Source organism: Dromiciops gliroides, chromosome 3 (assembly GCF_019393635.1).
Source record: "Dromiciops gliroides isolate mDroGli1 chromosome 3, mDroGli1.pri, whole genome shotgun sequence".
NCBI classification, from domain to species: Eukaryota; Metazoa; Chordata; class Mammalia; order Microbiotheria; family Microbiotheriidae; genus Dromiciops; species Dromiciops gliroides.
In genome coordinates, this window is record NC_057863.1 from 587,034,343 (window position 1) to 587,055,056 (window position 20,714).

Here is a 20,714-nt window from a genome sequence, read left to right on the forward strand (position 1 = left end):
CATGTCAACCCCTACTCACTAAGTTTCAATGGCTCCCTTTTATCTCAAAGATCAAAGTTGTGTTTTTGGTGTTCAAAGGCCTTCAAAACCTGATCTCTTCCTACCCTTTCCAGCCTTCTTATGCTTCACTGCTTTCCATATCTGGATTTTTCAAACAGTTATACAGGCTTACTTGCTGTTCCCCAAATACAGTAGGCCATCCCCCCCTCTGTCTTTATACTAGATGCCACCAATGTTTGTGATGCTCTTCTCCTCACCTCAACCAGCTGGCTTCCTGGCTTCTTTCAGTCCCCACCCCACTTGCTTGTGCATTCCCTTCTAAGGTTACTTTCTATTTACCCTGTTATACCTAGTTATTTCCATATTTTCTGTTCCAATAGAATGGATGCTTCTTTAAGGCAGGGGTTGTTTGTCTGCCTTAGAATCCCAAATGCATGGAACATAGTAAATACTTAATAAATATTTTTTAGGGTTTAAGTCACATCCCATCTCCTCCCTTTGTCTTTCCCTCATAATTTCAACCCACAGATTTCTACCTTCTGTGAAACTATGTACTATTTATCATTTGCATTAGAAATCTGGCACAATTTCTTGTGCCAAAACCCTTGTCACACACATAATGCTCACTTAATGCTGATCGATGTTTCCTTATCTATTCATTTAATGCTGCGTAATTAAGACATAAGAAACAGGATAGTGTTTTCAGCCTCAGTCAAGAAGGCTGGGGTTCAAGTTCTGACACAGGCTAGGTGATTCTGGGCACATAATTTAATTCTCAGTACTCTAGGCATATTTCCAAGAATAAAAGTTGCTAAAAAGGTATATTTTTAAAGTATTTGCTTTGAACAGGACTGTGGTCTTATTGCAGTTGTTTTGTTTTTAATTATTTTTCTAATGAAGTACTTGATAGGTCAACAAAGTAGTGCCATTGACCCAAATGTGAGGATTTTCTTTCAGGTTCTACTTGCATATCTTGCTATAATTATAAAAAATGTGATTATTTCAGGGTACAGATTTTTAGTATACTAAAAACTTTCCTACTTGTTGATGCAGAAAAATTCAGGTGGAAAATAATATAAGAGTTTCATAGCTTGAATTTCTTTAAATGTTAGAAACTATACAGCACTTACAAAAGATGTACAAGTAGGAAAGTCTGTCTCAGAGAAATGGAGTGAAAGTCAAAAGGAAGAATGACTTAATAGCACTTTTTTATTTTCTGTAAATATTTCTTATTATGACTGTGAGCAATTCTACTTTCTGCTCCAAAAAATCTGACAGTATTGAAGAGGGGGTGACAAATGTATGGCTGATGGGAAAGAAAAAGAAAAATTTCCAGACATCAATAATTTTATGTGAAAATTCCCCTCTACGCGCTAATCAGAAATACTTCTTTATCCACACTTATGACTTCCCTACTACCTTCAAGCATGTCCAAATCTACTTCATTCTCAAAACAAAACAAAACAAAAAACCTCTGCTGAACCTACCATCTCCTCAAACTATCATTCTATATCTCTCCTCACTCATGGACTCCAATTTCTTGTAATCTTGTAATCTGGTTGCCCACACTACAATGATGAAGCTGTTCTCTTTAAGGTTACTAACAATTTATTAACTGATAAAACACATAGCCTTTTCTTAATCTTCATTCTTCATTATGCAGCTCAGTAATGCAGTGGATGGAGAAGTGGTTCTCAAATCAGGAAGACCTGAATGCAAAAGCAGCCTCAGACACTTACTAGCCGTTTGATCCTGGGAAAGTCACTTAACCTCTGTCTGTTCCAAGTTTCCTCAACTGTAAAATGAAGATGCTAAATAGCAGCTACCTCACAGGGTTGTTGTGAAGATCAAATGAGATCATATTTGTAAAGCACTTGGCACAGTGCCTGGCACATAGTAGGTGCTTAATAAATACTTGTTTCTTGACTTCTCTGCACCATTTGACACTGTGTTCTATACATTCTCTCCTCTCTGAGTCTCCACAGCAAGGAAACTTAAAAGGTCATGAAGGGTAATGAATGGAAAGGAAATAAAATCATAGAGAAGACAGAGATTCCCTTCTCCGAGCTCTATGACCAATCTCCGTGTTGTTTGCTGGATCATCAGCAATCCCACCCCCCACCCCCTCCCACCACCACCAAAGTGTTTTTCCTTTATTTCTTCTTGGTGTTTTCATCACCTCACATGGGTTCAATTATTTGGGAATTATCTTGATACAAATGACTCCCAAATCTATATATGTAGTCCTCATTATTCCACCAACAGCTGCCTGCTGTTAATTATCACCTGGATGGCTCATGAGCATTACAAACTCAACATTATCTTTCCTGCTAATCCCACCCCTCTTCCAAAGTTCCGTATTTATGTCTAAGGCAGCACCATCTTTCCAGGCAGAATGTGCAAATTCAGAGTCATTTTCCAATTTTTATTCTTTACCACTCCCCCCACACCATATACACTCTGTTGCCAAATCTTATTGGTTGTACCTCCTCAACATTTGTCACATGAAATCTCTTCTCTCTATGAATATGATCACCACTCTAGTCAAGATCCTGATCATCCTTTGACTGAATTATTACCATAGCCTACTAATTACGACCACTTCTAGACCCTTCCCACTCTATTGTCTAAAGAGCTGCCAAACTGATATTCCTAAAGTGCAAGTCTAACCATGTCACACCTCAGTTCAAGAAGTTTCAGAGGCTCCCACTCACTCTAGGATAATACAAATTCCGCTGTTTGGTATATAAATAAATTCACAATCTGACTCCAACTTATTTTTCCAAGACTGATTTCCCTTTACTTCTCCTCACACATTCTATATTCTAGGCAAACTAGTATACAGTACTTGCTATGCCCACTACCCAACAATCCATCTCCTGCCTCTGTGCCTTCGCACACGTTGTACTATATTCCTAGAGTGTTCTCACTTCTCATCTTCACTTCTTAGAAAGAGAAAAAAGAATTAAAAACAAGAAACCATCTCTACTGTCAATGACTTTACATTCTTCTATTGGGGGAACAACAGGTACATATGTAAGTAAATAGAAAATAAATATATAGAAAATTATTAGAAAATTCTATAGAAAATATATAGAAAATATTACCAAAAATACCAAGTAGTTAAACCGAGGCTAGGTAGGGAAGAGTTAGTTAGGTGGCCTACTGGATAGAGCACTGGAACTGAAGTTAGGACGTTCAAATCTGGCCTCCGACACTTACTAGCTGTATGATCCTGGGCAAGACACTTAATTTCTGTTTGCCTTAATCCACTGAAGAAGAAAATGGAAAACTACTTCAGTATCTTTGTCAAGAAAACCCCATGGACAGTATTGGCTATACTATGGTTAATAGGGTCATAAAGACTCAGCTTAACAACCTAATAACAACAACAAAATTAAGGAAGAAGGGTGCTAGCAACTGACCTTCTGATCCCTCTCAATTGTTAATCCTTCACAACACCCACTGCCAATCACTTTGTACATATTCTGGAATTGTAGTATCCCTCCAGTATACTGTACACTCCTGGAGGGTAGAAATTATTTTATTTTTTTGCCTTTGCATTCTTAGGGCCTAGCACAATATCTTGTATAAAAGAGCTTAAAAATCTATTCTTGAGCTAAACTGAAGAACTTAAATGTTATATTAGCCCTTAAAGGAGACAGACATTGCATCAATAACTACATCACTTCAACAAATGAGGGGAATTAGTAAAAAAGTACTCCCCATGATGGAGAGGGTGACAAAGGATGCTGTATCATCCATCAGAAGGGAACTAGGTCTCCGTGAGAGCCAGAAGATAAAAGAAGTAGGAAAAGAAAAGACTTAAGATGAAAGCAAGTTTGTTGCCTTGAGAGCAAGCATTCCAGAGAGCTCTTGAAAGGGTTGGGTGCATTTCGAGCAGGATATCTGAGAGGGCTGGAATAAGAAAGCAGGTAGTAGAGGATGGAGAATGAATCTGAACAATGAAGCTTGGGGATTCAGAATCACTGAATGCACTTGAGTGCATGACAGAATGAGTGTTTGGTAATCATTCAAAAATGAGTTCAGGTGGTGCCCAGGAGGGACGGAATCGGCGTTCAAAACAAAACAAAACAAAAAAACAACAACCCTTCTTTTTGCCAAACAGTGTTAAGTACTTTACAAATATCTCATTTGATCTTCACATCTCCATTTTACAGTTGAGGAAACCAAGGCAAATAGAAGTTAAATGACTTGCACAGATTCACACAGCTATTAAATATATGAGACTATATTTGAACTCAGGTCTTCTGGAATTCAAGTCCCAAGCTCTAGGGACTGAGCCACCTAGCTGCCTCAGGTGATAATTAACAACACTAAGAGTTTGCGCTCAAGGTGAAGTCCTCACAGGATATTAGGTAACTCAGAAGAGGGAGTGAGGGGGAGTTACTGGAATATTTCTCTCCTTTCCCTGCAGGCATTGCAGGCCAGAAGATAAGTGAAGGAAGCAAGAAGGAATGATGTCTCTCAGTCCTAGGCAGGCAGGAAGGGTTCCCTGCAAGAGGAAAGAGGACAACCTGGAAGAACAGGCTGTAGATAGGAAGAAGTCAGCTCAGGAAACTGGCCAAAAAAAGTCAACTATTAAACATATTAAACAAAGAAGTTCAGCATTCATCTGAAACTGAAATTATTATCTTTATGCTGATGATTCCCAAATCTACTTATCTAGCCCTAACAGCTTTGTTGACCTCCAGTTTCATATCTCCATCAGCCTATCAGACATCTTAAAATGGATGTCCTATAGATATTTTGTACTAAATATGTCCAAAAGTTAACTCATTATCTTTCCCCCCAAGCCCTCTCCCCCTCTAAATTTCCCTGATACTGTCATGGGCATTGCCATCCTGCTAGTCTCACAGGCCCAGTTGTCATCCTCAACTCCTCACCATCTCTCACCCCTATATACCATGTGTCACCAAGGCCTATTGATTTCACCTTGGCAACATCTATGAATCCACCTCCTCTCCTCTGACACTGCAGCCCCCCTGGTGCAGGTCCATCTCCTCATTGCTGGACTTTGACAATAACTTGCTATTTGGTCTGTTTGTCACAAGTCTCTTCCAATTCCAGTCCATCTTCCAGTCATCCCCCAAACTGATTTTCTCATGTCCAACCATGTCACTCCCCTCTACTCAATAAACTCTGGTGGCTCTCCATCACCTCCAGAATCAAATATAAAGGCCATTGTTTGATGCTCAAAGCCCTTCAAAACCTATGCCCTCCTTTACAATGTTCCACCTTACCCTCCCGAAAGTCCTCTGCAATCCAGTGACATTTGCCTCCTTGCTATTTCTCAAACAAGATACTCTATCTTCTGATGCCAGGCATTTTCCTTGGCTGTCCCCCATGCCTAAAATGTTCTCCCTCCTGATATCTGCTTCTTGGCTACCCTGGCTTCCTTCAAGTCCCAGCTAAAATCCCACTTGGAAACCTTTTCCAATCCCTCTTAATTCTAGTGTCTTCCCTCTATGGATTACTTACTATTTAGCTGGTCTATAGCTTGTTTGTACATATCTGCTGACATGTTATCTCCCCCTTAGACTGTGAACTCCAGGAGGGCTGCTTTCTATTTGAATCTGAAGCTGTTCTGACAAACCTCTGCCTTTTCCTCTGTCTCACCAGACTCCTACCCTAACACATAGCCATGGCCTCTGTGGAAAGAATATAGTGATAAAAAATATACCCATAGGAGAGATGCTATGCCAGTTCCACAAACTTAATAAAACACAGCCCTAATATGGAAACCCAGCACAATTATAGCAGCCTGGTCCAATTCTCATGAGCAAAACTAGAAACATTTAAGCCACAGGCAAATTTCACCTCAAGGAGAAGAAACTTCTGGGTAAGAAAGTTTCCAAGGCTTTTAGTGTATAACAGGATTTTGCCAGTCTTTATCGAGTGATATCTCTTCCACCTAATAGAACGAGAATGAAAGATCCAAGCCACCCAAAACTAAATCCATGATCATTACATCAGTAACCCAACAGCATCACCTATGTCCATCCCTCATCACCAAATTACAGTCAGCCCATGGACAGACAGATTTATGACTCTTAGCAATCAAGCAGAAGGTTGGATAAGACTAGAGAAGCCATGGTGGTTTGAGGTTGTTTTACACTATCAACATAAAAAATCATGGAGGATGTGAATTAAAGGAAAATAAAATCACAGAAAAGACAAAGACTCCATTCTCCCAACAAACAGCTGGCCATACATCCCCCTCCTTTTGCGTATGCCAGTCACAGCAGCCTGCACTCTAATATCATTTGAAGCAGTTGGAAGGGGGAGCAGAGTCCCTAATCTTTCTGCAACTGAAATACTCCATCTTTACACATGCTTCTGTTTCCTCAAGACAGATCCATGACGCAGAACGACATCCAGTATATGACCTTAATCCCTTCCCCCAAAACAGGTCATCGCAGCAAAGCTAATTCTAGTATATTTTTGATCCCATTGGATGAAATCTTCATTTACAGAATTATGGCTGTCCATAAATCCTGGAATGTCTTGACATCTGAAGTACATAATAATTTGTGGAAACACCACACAGCCCCCCTTTCCTCGGATCCCCTCAGGAAACCCAAAGCTACATTTTACTTCATTGTAGCTCCCCAATATGTAGCCATCATAGCAGGCATGGGAAAATAAGTGGAAGAGGGAAAGGCATGTTTTCAAATAAAAACTTTTCTCTCTACAACATAAGCAAGATTTGTCTCTCTCAATTTCACCTTTACAAATGATACATTATGCTGGCCATAGGCCCAAAAGTGGAAATGATTTGGTTTTAGGTTAATGCTGGTTCAGCACAGTTTGTTTAGGTCACCTTGTTTGTAGACAGAGAATTCCATCTTGGAGGGCACCCAGAGAAGGATTTTCTAACAAGGTGCCAAATATTCTAGACATGGTTAGGAAGCTAAAGTCAGAAGCCTCCGATGGAAAGTCAATATGGTCCTCACTAACAGAAATATAGAATTGACCTATGTTATCTTTTTCTTAACTCTCCTTTCCAGTTTAGTCATTAGTGACTCAGACTTGATGCTTCATACCCTGCACCATCACTACCACCAATGCTCCAAGCTAAAGAAATAACTGCCAAAAATAACAAGAGGACTAGAGCTTAGGGAGAAGCTAAGAGGATAAAGAATAGAGAAACAAGCTTGTTAGGAATGCCCAGGGAGGGTCTTATAGCTGAAGGGTCAGACACAGGAAGTGGGTTATTCCAGAACTTCTCCACCTCTTACTCGCACATTAAATACCCCAACCTCACTGGTCACTTACAAACACAGCCTGGCTTCTTAGCTGACCACTGATTGTTCTTTTGGCAGGTAATTGCCTTCTGTCCCACCAGCTCAAAGGCAGGCTGGCATTCAAACTTCAGAGTGTCTCCATGTCGAAACCTTGAGCCTTCCCTTCGGCCATAGGCTGGCACACCAGGGTCCCCGCAGCTCCCCTGTTCAATCTCTAGAAGACAGAAAAACAAAAACCAAAGGTAAAATGTGATTGGGTTCCTCAGGTCTCCCTCCGAGAGGGTCCACATTGAATGCCATGCTACATACCTGCTTAGTAGTCACCACTACACACATATACATACAGCCATGATCAAGAATGGAAGCATTATGGACCTGAAGCAGACACCTTGCAGTTTTCCAATTTTATCACAAAATGCTAGGACAGAGTGGAGCATCTAGAAGTTCAATGTGGCCACCTCTCATTTTTCAACTGTACTGAGCCAAATCTACTTAGTTATAGAGGAGTTGTAACTTTCATTGGTGGAGGTAATATCCACACCAACAAAACTACAAATCTCACATGTACTGATTAAGAAATCAGTAGCCTGGCCTGGAAACTAAGCACTTGTTGGCCAGGAGAGCTTGGTATGACCATAGAAGTAGTTCTGAGGAGCAAGCTTTGGAGTGAGCAGGCCAGGTCACTTCCCAACATAAAGTGAATGAAGTATCAAAGTTTCCCAACAGGAGGTAATAGACAAGAATTTGTTCCTGATTGAATCTCTGGAGTTTATCACCCAAAAAGTGGCTTTTCACTCACAAATGCCTCAGTCAGCAATCAGCATCAATTAGCAAATACTTAGCAGCCCAACCCCATGCTCAGCCATACTGCAGAGGCATCAGGATGAGAAGAAGATAGTCTTCATCCTTTGAAGCACTTACAGTCTATGTGAAGAGACAGAATTTATTCTCATGAAGCAATCAGAAACAAAATAAGACAGTATGTAATTAGATGATAAATTTTATAGTACAGAATGCAAATGTTCAGAGAAGGTCTGCAATAGTCAGGAATGGTTTCACAGAGATGTTGCCCGGAATATCTGCCAGGAATCCATGGTCTAGGACTCTAAACAAGCCTCATCAACAGTTTTCAGACTTTAGTCATGGCCAAAGTTGACATCTACATTCGCTATCAGCTCTTCAACAACATATATGGAAAAGAACCCCTCCTACCATTGTCCTATAAGAGCTGGCTCTACATGTACATATCTCCTTATCAAATATCTGCTTAGGTAAATGTGAATCCCCAAAGGTAGGGATTTTCACATTTGACTTTGTATCTCTGACCTTGTTAATTAACTGATTGATTAGATCATGGAAGTACTAACAAACCAGGATTTACTGAACTATGTGCCCAATAAAGATTTTTCAGTGCTTACTGGTCAGACTAAGACACTAAAGTTATAACACTTTGTTTTGTGATCCTCATGTCTGGAATGAGGATTTCTTTTCTTAGGGTTGGCTTTCCTAAATTCAGGAACCGGAAACCGGTGGCTCAATGCCACAAATAGCTCTTAAGTATATAGGGGGTGGGGGACCTTTAACCACATTTAAATATCAGACTCTCAGAACTGAAAATTATAATTCTAAGACTCTGTGATTTTCTGAGGGAAGCTCAGAGATAATCTAGTCCAAGTTATATCTCAACTGTATTATTCCCAATTATCATGAATTTTCCCACCCCCCACCCCCACTTGAATACTTTCAGTGAGTGGAAATCCACTACTTCTCAAAGGAGGCCATTATAGTTGTATTCATCTCCAATTTTTAAATTACCTTTTTCAAAAAAGCAAACCAAACTCTACCTTACTTCAACTTTCCCCATCTTTTTAGTCATCCCTTTGGGTTCATGCAGAATGATTATAATCTACTTTTTACAAGATAATACTTTAAATATCCAAAGATAAGTATTATTTCCTCCACTTCAAGTCTTTTCTTCTTCAAGTTGATCATTCCTAGCTCCTCTGACCAATATTCACACAACATGTTCTCAACATTCTAGTCAAACTCCTTTGGTCACACTCCAATTAGTTAATGTCTTTTCTAATTAAATCTGTACCTGTTAGAAGACTCATGTCATTGACATACAAATGAATTCTACTAAGCAAAATAATCATTAGTCTCAGAAAGTGAATATTCTATACCCTCTGCAAAAGAGGGTATGATTATGTTTATGCAGGGGTAGAACACACATAGGTCATTACATCAGAGGTATAAATTTTTGTTGCATTTGGCCAGCAATAAAGTAAAAAATTTGGAATAGAGTAGGCTCAACACTTTTAGAAAGTGGACTGCAGCCAAAAAGATATCTTGTTAAGGAGTTTCAAAAACCAGAGCGAAACTGCAAAGAGTGGTAGAAGTTAGAAAACTAGTCTTCGAATTTTGTTGCTTCTTACTACCACAATGTCAATCCTCAATTCCACTGTTAAAATGGTTGCAGAAGAATTAGATGCAGCTGTCCCAATAACTTGTCCTTTGGCCATTTAGCTTGGATATCTGACAGCAAACATTTACTTTGCTCAGAGATAAGAATGGGGGAGTCAATAAGTCAGTATTTACCCCTACATTTGGATAACTGACAGTGTTCAATTGTGAATTATTTTATTCTAAACAAACCAATGACACAGCAATACCATGAATTGTTTTGAAAGACACAGAACTATAATACAAAGTATGAGAAGTAAAACTGACATCTTTTAATTGAACATAATTAACAAATAATTCCTTGGCTCCAAGTCTTTTGTCAGTTAGGGAGGCTAGTAAAGAAGTGAAATTAACTATTCATTGATAGTGTATACATATACTTCATTAATATATAAGTTACTACTTTAATGGATCCATGAGCTCATCATGTGGACACTTCCTTGACTAATGGCAGACCTCTTTTTTCTCCTTTACATCTTGTGTACTTCTTGCTCATGGGAACTTTCCGTTTTTATACCTCTTAGTTATTTGTGCCCATGAAGATGAGGATTGTTAAAGAGACTCATCTGCAAAAGCTGGCTCTATCCCTTCTCCTGTTTTTTTTCCCCTTCATCAATACCCTAAATAGGTTCACAGTTCATTCTCATATAGATTTTATAGCAATGAAAAGCAATAAATGGCTTTGTAGCTTGTGACATTGTTAAGGAGATAATAGCATTCATGATATTTTCCATTCTTTTGGAAGCTATCCCACTTACAGATATCTAGAAAATAGACCCCTGGGTAACTTTGATATTGAAAAAACAGGCCCAACTACTCTCCCCCAAGTCCTTCTTTTCAAGTACTATTTCCCCTTCCTCACATAGCATATTAAGTATAAACATGGTGGATTCCAAATATAGTTGTTACCTTGCTATCAATGACAAAAATATAATGGCATAATATATGGGATACATTGAGACACAGTTGTTTTACTAACATTTCTCTTGTTTGAACAATGAATTGCCACAAACCCTTTAACTATCAAAGTATTGTGAGAAAAATAATTAGAAGTGGTATTTTTTGCTTTTGCTCCTTAGCATCCTTCAGGCTTCCAATATTCTGAAGAATAATATTTCTTGTTGTCTTTGAACATGATTAAATCATATTTAGGTTAACAAATAAATTAATATTTGTAGATGGCTTAAAAGACTTCCATGATTAGTCCCCTTCTGCCATTTTTCTTCTTTTTTGACATACTGTCACTTTAATAAAAGGCTAAGGGCTATTTGGTATTGTTTATCTATTCTATATGGTTCACCATGGTCAAATAATCTATCACCTAGTGTTCAACCTTCTGGTAAAGAGCTTTTCTAGACTCTACAGGAAAACATCTAGTAAGTACAAATTTACTACAACTTTTATATTTCTATTTAGAAATTTTTCTGTACATCAAGCCAAAATCTGTCTTCAACTGTCATTTTTGTTTTGTCCTCTGGGGTCAATTAAAACAAGTACAATCTCTCTTACCCATAAAGGCCCTTGAAATATTTGTAGAAGATCTGCCTTTTTTCTAGCATTCTAAGATTTTTTAAAAATCTCAGTGCTGTCATCTAGTGTGTCAGTTTGCCATCCCAAATTCATGTGATATGCAGTTTACAAACATGTCATCTATAGGTTCATCCAAATCACTGATAAAATGATTGATAAATCATTTGACTGATTGCCACCCCACCCCCAGAAGGAACAGAAAAGAGAGAAAAGGTTTCCTAAATACCTTTTTCATGACAATGCTGATATTGATCCAAGAAGCAACAATATTGTTGAACTACAATCATTCAAAAAGTTCTAAATACACCTAGCTATATTATCACATGGTTCCTATTTCTCTCCATTTTGTCCACGAGTGTATTATGAGAGACTTTAACACCATGATGAAATCCAGGTATGTTACATAAACAGCATTCCTCTCATTTACCAGTCTAGTAACCTTATAAAAAAAGAAAATAATATTAGCACGGCATAACCTGTTATTCATTCTTCTAAATCCACATACCTTAGTGATGATTGTCATTTCCCTTGCTTAAGTACTCAGAAATGACTATTTTAACTGTGCATTTTAAAATTTCTCAAGGAATTGAAAACAAACTTACTATAGTATGAAAGATACACCTTCTTCCCATTTGTGAAAATTGAGGCTACCTCTACTCATCTCCAGTAATTTACCACTCCCTTTATCAAAAACATTTTAAAGATAATCGTGTTCTAACTATTGATTCAGGACTCTTGGTTTAAGCTCATTGAGGAAATGTAGATACTCTCAGTAATACTCACCTATCTTGCATTTGAAATCATTGTTATTTTTGTTCTATATTTCCTAGTAAGAAGATTGGTAGGAGAAAAAAAATAAAGAAAATAAGTGATGAATCACACTGCCTAAGATCTATTCTCTCGAAAGGATGCTGAATGGGACTATGATCTTGGCTATAATTAGGAAAGTTAGCACACAAATAATTACATCTCTGACCTCTGCTTTGAAGCATGTAAGATTTTTAGTTCTATGGGAACATAATATCATGATCTAGGTCATGACAAGACCCTACTCTCTTTTATCAATTTCCCTTGCCTCCAACATATTCCTTGTTGCTAAGCTTTGCTCCAAAGATATTTTGGTATTATTTTCTGTTTAAGACCCAGAGATTTTATTTAAAAAGAGAAGATAAATTGTATTTTGACTTGAAGGAAATCATGTATGCCATTTTCTGTTATCTGGTTTAATACAATTTCATTTCAAAAGCGCTCTCTCTCCATTGCCTATCATTAGTGCTTTAAAGGCCACGTCAGGACTCCATCACAATTCATCTCTATTGAATTCATCATGTCTTCCAAGTCTCTAGGCTCTTTTATCTCCATCATCTATGATCAACTTTCCTGTCTTCTATTCTGGTTGTTCAATTTCCAATACCAAACTATAAACTGCTCTTATGATATTTTTCTTACAGATCTTATCATTTGAGTCTATTTAGAATCTACTGAATTTTCAAATGTACTATGAACAATAGTTCACATGGAGGAGGAGCAGGGAGTCTGAGTGGGTGTCAGGTTTGTTAGTAGTACTCTTCACAGAAATTGCCTGGTAAGAAAGGTGTGCAATTATTTATATGCTGGTTCCTGAACAAAGCATTAAGGTGTTTTGCTACATCCTGAATATGATGGGATAGCCTACTTTTCCTTAAATGTGAATAAATGAAGGAAAGCTATGGCATACTATCCCTAAGGATAACTTCCCAAATCCAAAGGTTTCATACAGATAAACGTGCATGTAGCCAGCTAAGGATATAGTACAGTGTGTCCCCAAAATATAAATCTAAGACTAAGCCTTTGGAGATACACTAGATAATAGAAATCTGATATGATCCTCTGTATAGTGACCATTAGCTACACTATTTGACCTGAAAGAAGCTCAGGTGAAGACCCCTGTCTCGACTGAGCCTCTCACATATATCATGTACAGCCAAATGTAGTCACCTGGAGTGACTTTAGGTTTCTCACTTAACCTGAGACACAGATCTCTTCCCTGTAAAAATGAAGGGGCTAGACAAGATTACATTTAAATTTTCAATTCTAAATGTATATTCATATAATTATGCCCAGCCTCAGAAACTTACTAGTTGTATGATCCTGGACAAATCACTTAACCCCTGTTTGCCTCAGTTACCTCAACTATAAAATGGGTATAAAAATAGCACCCACCTCCCAGGGCTGTTGTGAGGGTCAAAGGAGATAACAATTGTATAGGCTTAGCCCAATGCCTAGCACGTAGTAAGCACTCGATACATTTTAGCTATTTTTATTATTACTACTATTATCATCATAATGATCATCATTCTAAGTTGATCGCAGAAGCCTTGAACATAAAAGTTAGAAAGGCCCTTAGAAATCACTTAGATATTCCCCTTCGTTTCATAGATGGGGAAGGGAAGGAATCAAGCATGTATTAAGTGTCTACTGTGCCACACACTCTGTGTTAAGTGCTTTGACAGATTTTATCTCAAGGAAAGCCGACCAAAAAGGAAAAGTGACTTACCCAAAGTAATAGAGAACCAGAGCTATGAGATGGGTCAGTCAGTTACTAAATGGAGAAAAGTGAATTGGACCACAAAAAGTGGAACAGTGTTTGCCTTCTCAGCTGGCCAGGAATAAATAGATGAATGTGCAGGGTAAACAGATGAATGTGCGATCCCTCTGGGGAGATGAAGACGAACATCTGATAAGAGCTCAAAAGGGTCCCCTCGTCCAGGTGGTCAAACACCATGACCAAGCTAGCTGACTGGTATGTTGATCAGATTCTTGGTTTCCCCTTGCATGACCTCAGTTCTCCCATAGCAAAGAAATAGGGTTTTTTAATTTTGTTTGTTCCTTTTTTCTCTTTGAACTTTGGAAAGAACTGGCCATGGACACTGTTAGTGGTAGACTGTGTTTTGCTTATGTTATACTGGTACCTCTGTTCAAAAATGTATTCGTTGATGTCATCACTGATTAAAAGCGTACAATGCTAGAGAACAACACCAGAAATTATTCACCCATAACAACTGGCTGAGGGCCTGACATTTGGCATAAGAGTCAATGACCTAGGTTAGAAGGGAGGCAGAGTCAAGAGCCATTACAGAGGTTTATGAGAAAAGGATGGGATTCCAGGACTGGGGACATGCTGTAGAAGCATGTGGTACTGACTCCAATGTGGCAGGTATCATGTGGCAACTGCAACCGGGCCCTGAAGCAATCTGGGCCCCCCAAGACTAGTTTATATTGAGAAGCTTAACACCTATAAACCCTATTAGTCATGTGAATATTCAGAATTTCAATTTTTATATCCTGAATATTTATGGAAAGGTAGAGTACGAAAAGCACTTGGACTTGGAGTCATTAGACCTAGAGTTGAGTTTCAGCTCTGTTCTCTTGGACAAACTACTCACCTTCTCTGAGCTTTACTTTCCTCCTCTGTAAAATGAGAATAGTAAGATATCTAGTTCTGGGTTTTTAGGGTTCTTCTGAAGAGAGTGCTTTAAAAATTACTGCTTTATAAAATTTTAGCTATTGTTTGAGCACTCTTGTTTAAAACTCACTGATGACTTAGGTCTAGCAAGAGAGTGGGGTTCCAGATATACAGGACATTCATGGTATGATGTGAAATTCTTCAAGGAAAGTCTAAAGTCTAGTAAACATGGAGTTCCAAGAATGCCCCAATCAACAGATTCATTAGAGGAATTTCAGGAAGGATTTCCTTATGAAATTTGATGCATACCTTTGGGAGTTTCCACATTCAGCATCACTTCCTTCTCCCTTCCTCTGGACTATCCAGATAGTTCTCACACATGTATTTATGCTGGTCTGAAACGTTCCATACATGGTTTTGATGGAGAACCTATAATTTTACTGTCCCATAGACCTAAGTTCTAGTGCCAGCTCTGTTACTACTCATCTCAGTGATCTCAGACCTCTTGGTCCATTTTCTCATCTGTAAAATGAGATGATAGACCAGATGAACTCAAAAGTACCTCCAGGGGGCAGCTAGGTGGTACAGCAGATAGAACACTGGCCCTGGAGTCAGGAAGACCTGAGTTCAAGTCCAGATTCAGACACTTGACACTTACTAGCTGTGTGACCCTGGGCAAGTCACTTAACCCTCATTGTCCTGTAAAAATTTTTTAAAAAAGTTTCTTCCAAAAGGGGGTCAAATCAGGATTTATGAAAAGTATTCTCTATGCCAGTAAATTATTGAAGAAATTACTCCCATGGAGACCCTCAGTTTTAAAAAAATCCTGGATATTCAGACCACAAAAAATGTGTTTACAATAATGAGCCTCTCTAGGAAGGCATGTTTCATTTTCATTTTAAAGATGGAGAAGCTAAAGACCAGAAAAATTCAATAATATATCATTGCTGTTGTTGTTATTGTAGCGGTGGTCGTGGTGGTAGTAGTAGTGGTAGTAGTAGCAGTAGCAGCAGCAGCAGCAGCAGCAACAGCAGCAGCAGCAGTAGTAGTAGTAGTAGTAACAACAGCTAGCATTTATAAAGCACTTCAAGAGTTTCAAAGCACTTCACAAATATCCAGTTTTATCCTCACAACAACCATGTAAAGTACATACTTATTTTGCAGATGAGGACACTGAGGTAAATAGAGGATCACATAATGACATGGCACTTTTCTGTCAGAGCTACAGCTAGAAACCAAGAATCCCTAGTCTTTTTTCCCAGTCCTGAGAATCTTCAAGACAGAGTTCTTTCAAAATGAGAATTGGCAAAACAAAACTGGGAAACAATAAGGTCACTTGCAAGTAAGCAGATAGATAATTCTCATATCACCAAGAAGGAATAAACAGGACCAACGAGAGGAAGTTACAAAATGGCAAATTTCAGCTTAACATAAAGAACTGCCCAGTTAATAGAGCTGTCTAAAATTGGAGAGACTCGGTATCCTACTTCCCCATGAATAATCAAATAAACAAGACTAAGTGGTTTGTCTTCAAATGTTTGTTAGTCTTATTTACTTGATTAAAAAATAAGCTAAATAATACTTCAATGTGAGATTCTAAGTTGAACTGCAAAATTTTGAAATTCAATTCTAAAAGAAATGAGAAGATGTTATAGGAAAATGAAGTCTTGTTAATTGACTCAGTGTATGAATATGATTTAAAGACTGTAAATAGGTTTGAAAATAGGATGTTGCTTAGAAAAGACAGACAGCAATGTCTGAAAGCACCAGAAATTTACAAGTCCAATTATATGTAAATTTAGCACAGATTATATTTTGTATAATTCTTTATTTAGTCCCAATGGTTTTGCAAAATAGGAAACTTCTTGATCTATTTTTACTATAGTTGGAGAACTTAGATATTATGTAGCATATAAGCTTAACATTTTAACACAAAATTAATCATATTACTTTGCATAAGCTGGATGGCCAATTGTGATATGTGTTATAGAGGAAAGTATTTCCCAGGTATGAATTGGACTAGATAGCTGCTGGGGTTCTTTACAGTTCTAAAATTCGGATTCTGTGATTTTCTTTCCTAATGAAGACTCAGCCACTTTCACCTCTAGGTCCTCCTTCTGTTGTTATCATTCTGTGACCTTTCTTCCAATAAGGTTTATTGCATCCCTCTATATAACTCTGTTTAGGTGTGTTTTGCTGGAATCTTCTCTATTTAAAGAAACTCCATAGGCAACTCTTAGTCTTTCTTCATTCCTAAAGATAACCAGATACTCAAGGACTGGGCCATAGCCCAACAACCTTGACTCCCATGAACTCCATCTCCCTTCCATTTCTACCACCTAAACAGGAGGTCAGTCATACTTCAGGCCTCATCACCCTACACTCTGCGTTCTCTATGATCTTAAATTCGGAAATTCCAATCTTAGTCTCATAAACCTCCTGTACTTCTACCTCTTCAGCATGTCACTTCTACACCTTTTCTAACATCTACGGACCCAACCTTCTCTTCCTTTCCCAATCCATCATCCTTGTTCCGTTCTGAGTTTTTAATTGTAATAGTTCTGACAGTAGGGTTGAATGGCTCAACTTTACATCATCCACCTTGTCCTCCTACCGCCTTACCCTACTACTTCTTCTTCTTCTTCTTCTTCTTCTTCTTCTTCTTCTTCTTCTTCTTCTTCTTCTTCTTCTTCTTCTTTTTTTTTTTTTGGCAGGGAAGTGAGGGTTAAGTGACTTGCCCAGGGTCACACAGCTAGTGTCAAGTGTCTGAGGCTGGATTTGAACTCAGGCCCTCCTGAATCCAAGGCCAGTGCTTTATCCACTGTACACCTAGCTGTCCCCCTACCACTTCTTATTTTATACTTTTGAACTCTGCTAGAAAAGTCTGACAATCATGTTGACTAGGACCATAATCATTATCCTCCTCTATCACCTCCTCCTCCTCATAGCTGGTACTTACATAGCATTTAAAGTATATAAAGCTATTTATATATGTTAACTCATTTAATGTTCAGGACAATCTGTGAGGTTGCTATTATTATCTCCATTTTACATATCAGGAAACAGATGACAAAGAGGTTAAGTAACTTGTCCAGGGTCCCACAGACAGTAACTGGCTGGTTAGTAACTATCTGACACAGAATTCAAACTCAGTCCTTCCTAACTTAAGTCTGACATCCTATCAACTGTGCCATCTGGCTGCCACTATAAAGTCATGTTATTTTATTTCCAATGGGTCCTCACTATGTCACAAAGCGATCCTTTTGTTCTTCTGTGATTTACTTCCTTGACTGCTCTTTGCTGCTCCAAACCTCTTCCTTCCTTAATGATCCACCACTATTCTCTCAATACATGACCTCGCCACCACCTTTACTCATGAAAACAAGCCTTCATCTCCTATATTCCATACCTCAAAATCCTTCTAAATCTGTCCTCCAGTCTCTAAGGAGGAGTTGGCTTTCTCCTTGTTAGAGCCAATTTTCCTATTTGTGTTCTTGATCCCAGTTCCTCCTATCTGATAATAAGCCTATCCACTCCTTTCACTGTCTCTCCTTCTCTACTCTCTGCTGCCTTATGGGCAGCTAGGTGGTGCAATAGAGAGAGCAATGGCCCTGGAATCAGGAGGACCTGGGTTCAAATATCACCTCAGCCACTTAGTAGTGTGACCCTGAGCAAGTCACTTAACCCTGAATGCCACAAATATCCCATGCCATCTCCAGTATACACACACACACACACACACATATATACATACATACATATATATGTATATATGTGTATATGTGTGTATATATATCATGCCACTTGACCCAGATAGCTCTGGAGGAGAGAAAAAGGTTGGTGACCTGGCACAGCCCTGCTTCACTTAAATCCAATTCACTGCAAGTTATGACATCACCATGATGTCATGGTCCTCTTCAAGAACAAAGGACAAACAACTCTCTGCTGCCTACAAATGTTCAAATCTTTCCCACCCTTGAAAAACCTCAGTCTATTGACTCCACATACCCAAATCTCTCCCATTCTTAAAAAAATCTCAAAGCTGCCATACTATATCTTTTCTCTATTTCACTGACAAGTTCCAAAAGAATAAGCTATCTTGCCTCCATATCCTCAATATTCACTCGCTTTTTAATCCCTTACAGTATATCTTTCAACCCATCGTTTTCTTAAAATTATTGTCCCCGAGGTTACCAAACGATGTCTTCACTATTAAATCTAATGACATCTTCTTAGTCCTCATCTCTGACCTGAGAAAAGGTTTTGATACTGCTGACTCTCCATTCTTTTTTTTTTCTTTGTTTTGTTTTTTTGTGGTTTTTTTGCAGGGCAATGAGGGTTAAGTGACTTGCCCAGGGTCACATAGCTAGTGAGTGTCAAGTGTCTGAGGCCAGAGGCCAAATTTGAACTCAGGTCCTCCTGAATCCAGGGTCAGTGCTTTATCCACTGCACCACCTAGCTGCCCCATGATTCTCCATTCTTACTGGAAACTCACTCTTCCCTTGGCTTCTTTCTTTTGGGGGGTGGGGGGCAATGAGGGTTAAGTGACTTGCCCAAGGTCACACAGTTAATAAGTGTCAAGTTCTGGGGTCGGATTTGAACTCTGGTCCTCCTGAATCCAGGGCCAGTTTATCCACTGTGCCATCTAGCTGCCCCTTTTCCCTTGGCTTCTGAATCATTACTTTCTCATAGTTCTCTACCTCCCTGTATCAAATAATCTTCAAGTTCCTTTTCTGGATCACTGTCTCCTACTTCCTAAGTTTAAGTAACCATCTGGACAGCTAGATGGCACAGTGGATAAAGCACCAGCCCTGGATTCAGGAGGACCTGAGTTCAAATCCGGCCTCAGACACTTGACACTCACTAGCTGTGTGACCCTGGGCAAGTCACTTAACCCTCATTGCCCCACCAAAAAAAAAAAAAAAAGAAGAAGTAACCATCAAATCTTGGCCTTGGTCCTCTTCTTTCTCTATTCTCCCTTGGACATTAGCTGCCATGAATTCAAGTATTACCTCTATGCAAATAACTCATAAGACTATATATCTAGTCCTAATTTCTCTTCTGAATTCTATGTTATTAACTACCTGTTGGACATCTCTGTCAGGATGTTTCATCACTATTACAAACTCAGAGTATTCACATAAGAATTCATCATAGTTCCCCCAAAAGTTACCTATCTTCTAAAATTATCTCTTTCTATTGAGAATGCTACCTTTACCCCAGTCATGCATTGACTTTTTTGCTTTCCTTCATAGTCAAATAAGTTGCCAAATTGCATTAATTCTACTTCCAAAAAAATCTCCTGAATCTCTCACATTTCTCCACTTATATGGCCAAACCATAGTTCAGATGTTCATTGTCTCTCACCTAGACTAGTGTAAGAGACTCCTAAATTGGTCTCCCTGTTTCCAATATCTCCCTTTTCTAACACATCCTCCACTGTTTCTAAAATAATCTTTCTAATGCACAGTTCTGAACATCCCTTGCCTATTCAAAAATATTCAGTGGCTTCTATTGACACTAAGATAAAATATCAATTATATAGCCTGCCTTTAACTTATATTTCCAATCTTTATTTTCCACCCAAACTAAACTACAACTTGTTTTGACATCCTATGTCCTACCACTGTGTATCTGTACAAACTATCTCAAAAGGCTTAGAATGTACTCCTTCATCTCTGCCTTTCAGAATCCTTGTCTAACTCAGGGGCCACCTCTTGCAAAAACTTTCCCTGATTCTCTCATCTCATTTTCATTTCTCTCTTTCAAATTCTTTGTAGTTACTATGTTATGCACATGATATATCACTCAGTAGAAGCTAAGCGCTAAGGGATGAAGATGTTATCTTTTTGTCTTTTTAATTCAGAGTACCTAATAAAGTCTTAATAAATGTTGTTAAATTGAATGAAATTTGAATGTTTCTAAAAGGCTGCCATGGATGCATTCTCTGAGTTGTACAAAGTCTGAGCTTTGATTTCCTGTTATAGACTCAATTTAAAACACAGATT

General features: G+C 38.5%; 1 protein-coding gene across 2 annotated transcripts in view; it reads right to left on the reverse strand.

Annotated features, from left to right (window-relative positions):
* The window catches only part of CSMD2 (CUB and Sushi multiple domains 2), a 1,007,742-nt gene that overhangs the window by 345,171 nt on the left and 641,857 nt on the right, over positions 1-20,714 (reverse strand). For both annotated transcript variants that reach the window (XM_043994712.1, XM_043994711.1), the window contains exon 13: positions 7,300-7,482. In XM_043994712.1, coding sequence (XP_043850647.1) covers positions 7,300-7,482 — 183 coding nt within the window. The remainder of the gene's footprint in view (positions 1-7,299; positions 7,483-20,714) is intronic.